General features: G+C 39.7%; 1 protein-coding gene across 6 annotated transcripts in view; it reads right to left on the bottom strand.

Annotated features, from left to right (window-relative positions):
• MTNR1A (melatonin receptor 1A) overlaps positions 1 to 12,015 on the bottom strand; it is a 157,931-nt gene that overhangs the window by 121,229 nt on the left and 24,687 nt on the right. For 3 of the 6 annotated variants that reach the window (XM_086380143.1, XM_086380144.1, XM_086380145.1), the window contains exon 2: positions 9,108 to 10,006. The exons of the other annotated variants lie outside the window; for them this stretch is intronic. In XM_086380143.1, coding sequence (XP_086236269.1) covers positions 9,138 to 9,872 — 735 coding nt within the window. In that variant the 5' untranslated portion in view covers positions 9,873 to 10,006 and the 3' untranslated portion in view covers positions 9,108 to 9,137. Of the gene's footprint in view, positions 1 to 9,107; positions 10,007 to 12,015 lie in introns of those variants that run through there. 6 annotated transcript variants of the gene reach the window in all.

Raw genomic sequence — 12,015 nt, forward strand, 5'->3', positions numbered from 1 at the left:
AAAGAAGGTACAATTTTTTCTATTTTAAATGAGCAAGACTATTTTCTCCCCTCTATGCTAAAAAGACAGATATGCTCACATCACTCATGTCAAAGTAACACTTTTATCAGGAATTAGAGCACCAGATGACCCATAAAAAGATAGAATCAGTATCTTATATATCAAAGCAACAATAACTAACTGGTTTTGAAACAGTCATGTTAATCATAGCCCTCTTGTAATCAGAACAGTAACATGTCCTCATAGTAAAGATACTGTTTCCTATGGACAAAGCATCATTTCATTATTACTAACAAAAGAGCACAATACCCAAGTAATCTTTTCACTTTTCAAAGCTGTGGAGAACATTCACATTCTCTGAAATCATCATTAAAAGCTGAAACAAAAAGCAGTCAACTAGTTAAAACACACAATATGTATGTACATATACCCACAGATACTCACACACACACACTTTCTCTCATGTTAAACTCAACAATAAAAATATTCCTAAATAAAACTCAACATTCAAAAAACTAAGATCATGGCATCTGGTCACATCACTTCATGGCAAATAGATGGGGAAACAATGGAAACAGTGGCAGACTTTATTTTCTTGGGCTCCAAAATCACTGCAGATGGTGACTGCAGCCATGAAATTAAAAGACGCTTGCTTCTTGGAAGAAAACTATGACCAAACTAGACTGCATAAGGCAAAGGCAATGCCAAAGAATGCTCAAACTACCACACAATTGCACTCATCTCACACGCTAGTAAAGTAATGCTCAAAATTCTCCAAGCCAGGCTTCAACAATATGTGAACTGTGAACTTCCAGATGTTCAAGCTGGTTTTAGAAAAGGCAGAGGAACCAGCGATCAAATTGCCAACATCTGCTGGATGATCGAAAAAGCAAGAGAGTTCCAGAAAAACATCTATTTCTGCTTTATTGACTATGCCAAAGCCTTTGACTGTGTGGATCACAATAAACTGTGGAAAATTCTGAAAGAGATGGGAATACCAGACCGCCTGACCTGCCTCTTGAGAAACCTATATGCAGGTCAGGAAGAAGCAACAGTTAGAACTGGACATGGAACAACAGACTGGTTCCAAATAGGAAAAGGAGTATGTCAAGGCTGTATATTGTCACCCTGCTTATTTAACTTATATGCAGAGTACATCATGAGAAATGCTAGGCTGGAAGAAGCACAAGCTGGAATCAAGATTGCTGGGAGAAACATCAATAACCTCAGATATGCAGATGACACCACCCTTATGGCAGAAAGTGAAGAAGAACTAAAAAACCTCTTGATGAAAGTGAAAGAGGAGAGTGAAAAAGTTGGCTTAAAGCTCAACATTCAGAAAACTAAGATCATGGCATCCAGTCCCGTCACTTCATGGCAAATAGATGGGGAAACAGTGGAAACAGTGTCAGACTTTATTTTTCTGGGCTCCAAAATCACTGCAGATGGTGACTGCAGCCATGAAATTAAGACACTTATTCCTTGGAAGGACAGTTATGACCAACCTAGATAGCATATTCAAAAGCAGAGACATTACTTTGCCAACAAAGGTCCGTCTAGTCAAGGATATGGTTTTTCCAGTGGTCATGTATGGATGTGAGAGTTGGACTATAAAGAAATCTGAGTGCTGAAGAATTGATGCTTTTGGACTGTGGTGTTGGAGAAGACTCTTCAGAGTCCCTTGGACTGCAAGCAGATCCAGCCAGTCCATCCTAAAGGAGATCAGTCCTATGTATTCATTGGAAGGACTGATGCTGAAGCTAAAACTCCAATCCTTTGGCCACCAGATGCGAAGAGCTGACTCATGTGAAAAGACCCTGATACTGGGAAAGATTGAAGGCAGGAGGAGAAGGGGATGACAGAGGATGAGATGGTTGGACATGAGTTTGAGTAAACTCAATGGACATGAGTTTGAGTAAACTCTGGGAGTTGGCGATGGACAGGGAGGCCTGGCGTGCTGCAGTCCATGGGGTCACAAAGAGTCAGACACGACTGAGCGACTTAACTGACTGACTGACTGACTGAGACAGCATATTAAAAAGCAGAGACATTATTTTGCTGACAAAGGTCCATCTAGTCAAGGCTATGGTTTTTCCAGTAGCCATGTATGGATGTGAGAGTTGGACTATGAAGAAAGCTTGATGGACAGGAGTTTGAGCAAGCCCCGGGAGTTAGTGATGGATGGGGAAGCCTGGCGTGCTGCAGTATATGGTGTCGTAAAGAGTCAGACACGACTGAGAGACTGAACTGATTGACTGAAACAATCATCTTTATTAATTTAAACTGTTTCTGTTCTGAAGATGGTACATACTACAAAAATGATTAAGGCTTGTGATTGTAATTATATATTCCTTTATGACTGATGTCTCATAGTGGAATTTAAATTTCCCTTTGCCACTTTAAAGTAAGGTGATTGAGGGGCTTCCCTGGTGGTCCAGTGGTTAAAACTCCACACTCCGTTGGGGAACTAAGATCCCACATGCCACAGAGAATAAAAGCAAAACAAAACAAGATGATCGCACATCTTGTGCAATACTTCCGGGGGCAGGTAGTGTAAGCTGAACCCAGTTAGGATATATCCCACATTTCCGGAACTTGGCACAAAAGTTTAGATCACATCTATCTAAAAACCTGACAATTACCAGACCATCTCCTGGTACCCGCTTAATTTATTCCTAAAATTTTACCCTACTTGTTATTGCTACATTATATGTAGGTTAAGACTTTGGCCAAATATTTTGGTCTTTTCCTACATTTTACAATTCTCCTTTACATTCAGTCTTTGGTGTTCCAAAAGACCCTTACTAAAATAAGTACTCACTCATCAGCAACATAAATATTAGACCCAACTAAAATCTCCCTTTTCCCCCAAATTTTTACCAACATGCTCTTCTGAGAGATTTACAAAAATTGCAAGCAAAAATAACAAAACTATTGTTCATCCTTATAGAGAATCTAGCTTTTTTTGTTCTGTAAAAAATAATTTTTAAACGAAGATTTTCAAGCACAAGAGTAAAGTAAAACAGTGAAAAAAAATTCTGAAAATTATTTTTTAAAAAAGAAAAGGCTGCTTAAAGATTTTGTGTGTGCATGATCAGTTGTGTCTGACTCTTTGTAACACTACGGACTGTAGCCTGCCAGACTCCTCTGTCCATGGAATTTTCCAGGCAAGAATACTGGAGTGGGTTGCAATTTCGTCCTCCAGGGGACCTTCCCAACCCAGGGATCAAAATCCCATCTCCTGTGTCTCCTGCATTGGCAGACAGATTCTTTACCACTGAGATACTTGGGAAGCGCTTATGCTCAGATAACTCTCAAATGTAACATTCAGTCATTTAAATTTGATATGCATCTATTATGGTCCAGATGTGTTTGCTTATTCACAGTGAAATATTTGATAATGCATCAGAGACAGTCCAAAAAATGGTCAAAATTATTATTCATTACACAACATTCAAGTTGAATGTGTTTACTCAATGAGCAATTATAGATTTAATATCCAAGACTGGTTATAGTGTCACACTGCTTCCCAGAATATTTAAAATCAAGTAGTTCTGCTGCTTTGTCAAAAAATAATATTGTTTATGCACATAAATGATTTACATACCCAAATACACGGTAATGAAACATGAAATAAAGTAGAAAACTGAAATTACTCCTTCCTCAAAGCATAATATTCTATTAACTCCTTAGTTTTAAACAAAAATAATCCTATTTTGTGTGATTATGAAGGTTACATAATAAAACACAGGCAATAAAAGTCCCAAACTGATATGTTCCAACAGGTATAAGAAATACAACATATGTTTAAAAGTGAGATTCAGTAGGGGCAAACAGGGGCAAAACAGAATTCTGTGTGATTTAAATTTTTCAGAAAGAAATACAATTGAGGCAAGCCCTCCAGAGTTAATATGCAAATGAATGATATAAATTGGAATGGTCAGATTCTGGAGTCTGTCCACTACAACTGGATATTAGCATAGGACTGTAAATAATATTATGCTAGAAATTGCACATGATTCTAGCAACTGACTTTTTAAAAAGATAACGATAGTTTTTGTTTTGCTTTTGCTTTTTTTTTTTTTTTTACTATTCTTGTCCTTAATCAAACAGTCTTGTGTAGACTTTGCGTATCCAGATTCTGCTAAGAAAAAAAAAAAAAAAAGGTATTTCCTCATGTTATAACATAGGTGTTGCTATCAGCTTCACAAAGCAGCCAGCCTAGGCAGTGAAATGCAAGCTACAGACAGTCCAAATACTCACAAAATCTGTAAATTGTGCCGCTTCAAAATGTCATTTCGTTTCACTGCTAACCCTCATATCACCACCAGTACTCTAAGAGACAGAGGGAAGGTTGACAAAAACTATTACACTGGTAAGTAATTCTGATAGATTAAAGAAGTTTACCTTAACAGAGGCTTATAGTTAATTAACATAGCAGACCTGATGAAAATGTGCTCCCTTTAATAATGCAGCACATTGCCAGCTATTCATTTTGTACTATGCAACAGTATTTATCATTGGATCAATAGTAATCTAGTAGTTTTTAAAGAGTTAATCTTAACCCGTGGCGGATTCATGTTGATGTGCGGCAGAACCAATACAATATTGTAAAGTAATTAGCCTCTAATTAAAATAAATAAATTAAAAAAAATAAAAACATAAAGTTAATCTTTCAAACAGTTCACAAAGTAATTTACACACTGGGGAAATCAGGCACAGCAGATTACCTACCTATCTGAGGTTTTTTCAGGAGAGAAACACTTTCTATTTATTAATATTACAGTGAGGACACCGCTGATCTGTGTCTCGAAGGCTTACACGTCTTTTACAATGTGATTTCAATAGAGGAAATCTCAGTCTTTGATCTTTATGAGTTACTTTTTCACTGTCATTCTTTTAACGAGTTAATATTTTGATGATAGAGAAGAAAAACATTTCTAGACTTTAAAGTCACATACTTGATCTTCAGGTGAGGTACTCTACTTGGCAGATAATTTTTAAAAGCCATAGCTTCTGTGCCGTATTTTTGCTATTGTATAAATTAAGAAATAAAATGCTATGAAGAGCAAGAAATCATACTACACATAGTTAGCAACACAGTAATTCATCCTCAGCATCAAGAATGAAGTATAATATCTTTCAAAAGGAGTTACCATGGTTAATCTCTTTGAATGTTATCTGAAATTTGGAACATTAGCTTTAAAATGATCTTTACTATTTAATTTTGCTCTGACTAGACCTTTAACATATAAATGACTTGATGGGAAAAGTTTTAGAGATAACTTACAAACATACACACACATCCCCCATCACTATCACCATCAACTTCTTCACCACAAACTATAATTTGTTGTTGTTGTTCAGTTGCTAAATCCTGTCTGAATATCTGCAACCCCATAGACTACAGCACACCAGGCTACCCTGTCCTTCACTATCTCCTGGAGTTTGCTTAAACTCATATCTGTTGAGTCGGTGATGCCATCCAACCATCTCATCCTCTGAAGCCTCTTCTCCTCCTGCCTTCAATCTCTCCCACCAGCAGGGTCTTTTCCAATGAGTTAGTTTTTCGCATCTGGTGGCCAAAGTATTGAAGCTACAGCTTCAGCATCAGTCCTTCTAATGAATATTCAGGACTGAAAAATTAGGATATTCAGTTTCCTTTAGGATAGACTGGTTGGATCTCCTTGCAGTCCAAGGGACTCTCAAAAGTCTTCTCCAATACCAGAGATCAAAAGCATCAGTTCTTTGGTGCTTAGCCTTCCTTATGGTCCAGCTCTCATATCCATACATGACAACTGGAAAAACCATAGCTTTGATTATATGAACCTTTGTTGGCAAAGTGATGTCTTTACCTTTTAATATGCTATCTAGCTTTCCTTCCTAGAGAAGGCAATGGCAACCCACTCCAGTACTCTTGCCTGGCAAATCCCGTGGACAGAGGAGCCTGGTAGGCTGCAGTCCATGGGGTTGCTAGGAGTCAACTTCACTGAGCAACTTCAATTTCACTTTTCACTATCATGCATTGGAGAAGGAAACGGCAACCCACTCCAGTATCCTTGCCTGGAGGATCCCAGGGATGGTGGAGCCTGGTGGGCTGCCGTCTATGGGGTCGCACAGAGTCAGACATGACTGAATCGACTTAGCATAGCATAGCTTTCCTTCCAAGGAAGGAACAAGCATCCTTTAATTTCATGGCTTCAGTCACTGTCTGCAGTGATTTTGGAGCCCAAGAAAATAAAATCTGTAATAATTTAGTATTTCTCAAATATGCTTGATCAAACAAATTATCAGAGATATCTTTTACGATAATTGACCCTAGAAATTTCCAAGGAGATTCTGATTATATAGCTGTAGAGATATTAGCAAACATATCCAGATCAGTTTTGTCTTCTGTATATATTTGCAAAACACCAATTCATTCTAGAACGTGATAGTTTGTTTTTGTTGTTGTTGTTTTTATTTTTGCATAACTTTAAAATACAAGAAAATCTGGTTCTAATTTTCTGCAAAGCACTCCATGCCACAAACCTCATAGTACTTCCAAATAGTATTTGGATTAAACTTAGAATCATAGTTTATGAAACCATAGTTTACTCATGCTTTTTTCCCTTCTTCTTCTAGACTTTCAGTATTATTAGGGCAATAAAATACTGAGCTATTACAGAATATTGTTTTTAGTTACCTATAAAAGAAAAACTTTCTGGTTTAGCAATTGACTTGCCCAAATCAATTATCAATCAAGAACACATTCATTGCATTTAGCACATATATCTAAGAATCTACAACTCTTTGATTCTTTGGCATTTTTAACTGATTCAATTCAGTTCAGTTACTCAGTTGTGTCCAACTCTTTGTGACCCCATAGACTGCAGCATGCCAGGCCTCCCTGTCCATCACCAACTCCCAGAGCTTGCTCAAACTCATGTCCACTGACTCGGTGATGCCATCCAACAATCTCATCCTCTGTTGTTCCCTTCTCCTCCTGCCTTCATCTTTCCCAGCATCAGGGTCTTTTCCAGTGAGTCAGCCTTTCGCATCAGGTGACCAAAGTATTGGGACTTCAGCTTCAGCATCAGTCCTTCCAGTGAATATTTAGGACTGATTTCCTTTAGGATGGACTGGTTGGATCTCCTTGCAGTCCAAGGAACTCTCAAGAGTCAATTTAAATTGAAGAAAAAAAAAAAAAAGTCTTCTCCAACACCACAGTTCAAAAGCATCAGTTCTTCAGTGCTCAGCTGTCTTTACAGTCCAACTCTCATATCCATACATGACTACCAGAAAAACCATAGCTTTGACTAGACAGACCTTTGTGGACCTTTTACCTGATTAGATGACTCAATAAATTAAGAGAGAAAAATTCAAAACAGCTGGTCAGTGACATGAATGATAATGATATTCAGTGACAAGATAATAATAAACCAAATGTCTAACAAAGTTGAACACAGTTTTCTATGTAGCTAGTGCTTTAAAATACTATGGTTATTGACATTTGAAAAGAATTCTGTCACATAGTTTGTTCTTTATCTAGTTGAATGCACAGTTTTTAATAGAGAGGATCACTGTGATTATCATGACTGCAGCTCCCCAATGCTAATCCAGCCAAGTGAAGACTTGGTGATGGCAGTGGTTGTGGAGTTATTCACTGATTTATTTTCAGCCTTTCTCTGTGTAATGAGTTACTCATCTCACTTTCCCTTTTTTGTTCTATGTACTCATTTTTAAGTAAAACACATTGCTTGTTTTTCTACTAGAAATATTCAAAAAGTGGAGGAGAAAAAAGCAATTACTACCTTGGGAATACCAGATGACCTGACCTGCCTCTTGTGAAACCTATATGCAGATCAGGAAGCAACAGTTAGAATTGGACATGGAACAACAGACTGGTTCCAAATAGGAAAAGGAGTGTGTTAAGGCTGTATATTGTCACCCTGCTTATTTAACTTATATGCAGAGTACATCATGAGAAACGCTGGGCTGGAAGAAGCACAAGCTGGAATCAAGATTGCTGGGAGAAATATCAATAACCTCAGATATGCAGATGACACCACCCTTATGGCAGAAAGTGAAGAGGAACTCAAAAGCCTCTTGATTAAAGTGGAGGAGGAGAGTGAAAAAGTTGGCTTAAAGCTCAACATTCAGAAAAATAAGATCATGGCATCCGGTCCTGTCACTTCATGGCAAATAGATGGGGAAACAGTGGAAACAGTGTCAGACTTTATTTTTTTGGGCTCCAAAATCATTGCAGATGGTGATTGCAGCCATGAAATTAAAAGATGCTTACTCCTTGGAAGGAAAGTTATGACCAACCTAGATAGCATATTAAAAAGCAGAGACATTACTTTGCCAGCAAAGGTCCATCTAGTCAAGGCTATGGTTTTTTCCAGTGGTCATGTATGGATGTGAGAGTTGGACTAGGAAGAAAGCTGAGAGCCAAAGAATTGATGCTTTTGAACTGTGGTGTTGGAGAAGACTCTTGAGAGTCCCTTGGACTACAAGGAGATCCAACCAGTCCATTCTAAAGGACATCAGTCCTGGGTGTTCATTGGAAGGACTGATGCTGAAGCTGAAACTCCAATATTTTGGCTACCTCATGTGAAGAGTTGACTCATTGGAAAAGGCCCTGATGCTGGGAGGGATTGGGGGCAGGAGGAGAAGGGGACGACAGAGGATGAGATGGGGGGATGGCATCACCGACTCGATGGACATGAGTTTGAGTAAAAGGTGATGGACAGGGAGGCCTGGCATGCTGCGATTCATGGGGTTGCAAAGAGTGGGACACGACTGAGCGACTGAACTGAACTGAACCTTGGTGGCACTTGGCAATAAAAGAAAAGTTTGCACACTTTCTCCACTTGAATACATTCAGCATTTTCCTTAAAATTAACTCCCACTCTGTTCCTGAACTATACTCTTCAATGAACATATAACTCACTGAATGTTCTGTTTCTCTTGGTAAGTAGAACCAGAGACTTGTTCAAAATGCTGACAGCACATTAGCTCAGACATATAGAGACACACTCTGAAGACTGTAAGCTTTCTCCTCCACATTGTTTTTCTAGGCATCTACCAAGAGGGAATGAAAATGAGTAAGGCTTGGAGCAGTGTTCAGATCTTGCCATTCATGCTCCGCATTTTTAAACGGAGTCCACCTTTATTTGGTTACGGTTGGCTATTAACGGAGAGGGTTTGCGTTTAATTCTATCTGCTACATGATTGGAGCTATCCACAAAGAACATCTTGGTGGTACACAATGAGACTATAATTTTTCTGTATTCCTGCCTGAAATTTTGGTTCAGTAGTCCATATATGATCGCATTGAGGCAGCTGTTGAAATATGCCATATAGTAACTGGCCACAAACAGCCACTCAGGGATCCTGGGTGCCATGCTGGCCGGGTCCGAGGCCACAACAAGACCAATGAAGTTCAGAGGAGCCCAGCAAATGGCAAAGAGGACAAAAACCACAAACATGGTGACAAAATTCCTGAAGTCCTGGGGCTTCAGTTTCGGTTTGTTGTCAGGTTTCACCCTCCATCTGACCTGAAGAACCAGGGCCCAGATTCTCAGGTAACAGAAGATGACTACGAGCATCGGAACGATGAAATGGAACACCACCACGGCGATCGTGTAGGCTGAGCTGACGGACTGTGTGAAGGTACAGGAATAGATCCTCGGGTCGTACTGCAGGGTCCCCACACACAGGTTGGGCACGATCGCCACGAGCGTCAGCATCCATATCAGGAACACGTAGCAGAGGGAATTCGTGCTGCTATACAGCTTGTTGTATCTGAGGCTGTGGCAGATGCAGCAATAGCGGTTGATGGCAATTCCCGTGATATTGAAAACGGACCCAATGACGCTCAAGCCCATCAGGAAGCCACTAAGTTGGCAATGCAGGGAGCTCAGGCTCCACCCATCATTAACTATAGACGCCAGCGCCAAGGGGTATGGATACACGGCCACCAGCAGGTCTGCAACTGCCAGGCTCACCACAAACACATTCCCTAAAAGAGAAAGGTTTAGAAAACATGGGTTAGGGCCAGTTTCACACGGGTTGCATGGGTTTTCTTTCACAGGTATTCAAGAAAGAGCTGTGTCGGCTGCTCGGATGACCCGATATCACAGTTACTGAAAAACAGTGAAAAGTGTCGGTGGCTCAATCATGTCCAATTCTCTGCAACCCCATGGGCTGTAACCCCATCAGCTCCTCTGTCCATGGGATTTTCCAGTCAAGAGTACTGGAGTGGGCTGCCATTTCCTTTGTGGTTAGGGCCAGTTTCCATGGGTCGCATGGGTTTTCTTTCACAGTTTTTGAAAAAGAGCTGGGTCTGCCACTCGGGTGACATGATGTCACAGCTTCTGCCGCATTCTAAAAGAAGTGGAAGCCATCTCCCTGGGAACTGAACTCTTCATTGTCCTTATCAGATCAACTCCACTGTTTCCAAGCTCCTGGATTCCCCAAACAAGGCATGTTTCATGGTCAAAACTGTTCTCTTTTTAACTCCTTGGTTTCTCTTGTGCTTTAAAAAATATATATCTTGAGGATACTCACATCACGTCTTTTATTCTGGAATCGTCTACATTATCTGAGAAACCTCATATCGCTTTTTTTTTTTTTAACCTCAAGCCAGGCAGGACTTCCCTAAGTTCCAGGCCTTTTATCTCTAACTCTTCAAAGGTTCTCAAATTCCTGTTCCTGGAAAACAGAGGGCCCTCATCCATAGCATAGTTATTAAAAAAGGCATCCCATTATCAGCGGCTGGGTTAGAATATTGGCTTCGCCCCTTACTAGCTGTCTAACTGGGGCAAGTTACATTATCACATCAAACTTCAATTTCCTCTTCTGTAAGTGGAGCTAATGATGGCATTGTCTTTGCAGAGTATGATGAGGACTAAATGAGGCCATCTCTGTCAAGTACTGAGCAGTGTCTGTCACATGATAGGTGATCAATAAATGCTCTACAATTCCCTCACTTCAATCCGAAGGAAAAGGGAGAAATGCTTTTAGATTTTATAAACAACTTGAGGTAGAAAAATTGAACTCTAGATAATCAGGGTAAGTAACAATTTTATATGAACACAATAATTCAACATATTTTAAAGTTAAGTATACGCTAGTCAAATTTTACAAGCTCTTTTACAAGGATGTTAAAGTTAAGTACCCTATACATGGACAAGCTCTGTCCCGAGAGCATATTCTTAAGTCCAATTTGTTTGCATGTCCAACATACTTAGCCTAGGCACCCAACTAGTAGAATCGGCTAGAGAGTACTGTGCTGTAATAGGTTTATAATACTTTTCACACACATAGTACATAAGCGTGCTAATCGCTCAGTCATGCACGACTCTTTGTGACCCCATGGACTGTAGCTCTGTCCATGGGGTTCTCTAGGGGTGAACAGTGGAGTGGGTTACCATTCCCTTCTCTAGGAGATCTTTCCAACCCAGGGATCAGACCCAGGTCTCCTGCTTTACAGGCAGATTCTTTACCATCTGAGCCACCAGGGAAGCCAAAATACATAAAAAACAAACACACAAAAAAATTAAACATTTTTAATCTTACAGATATTAAGAAGACGTGGCAAAATACACAGAAGAACTGTACAAAAAAGATTTTCATGACCCAGATAATCACAATGGTGTGATCACTGACCTAGAGCCAGACATCCTGGAATGTGAAGTCAAGTGCTCCTTAGAAAGCATCACTACAAACAAAGCTAGTGGAGGTGATGGAATTCCAGTGGAGCTATTTCAAATCCTGGAAGATGATGCTGTGAAAATGCTGCACTCAATATGCCAGCAAATTTGGCCACTCAGCAGTGGCCACAGGGCTGGAAAAGGTCAATTTTCATTCCAATCCCAAAGAAAGGCAATGCCAAAGAATGCTCAAACTACCACACAATTGTACTCATCTCACACACTAGTAAAGTAATGCTCAAAATTCTCCAAGCCAGGCTTCAGCAATACGTGAACCGTGAACTTCCAAATGTTCAAGCTGGTTTTAGAAAAGGCA

This window comes from Bos grunniens, chromosome 27 (assembly GCF_055505025.1).
Source record: "Bos grunniens cultivar Pamir isolate PY7600 chromosome 27, Bosgru_T2T1.0, whole genome shotgun sequence".
Classification (NCBI taxonomy): domain Eukaryota; kingdom Metazoa; phylum Chordata; class Mammalia; order Artiodactyla; family Bovidae; genus Bos; species Bos grunniens.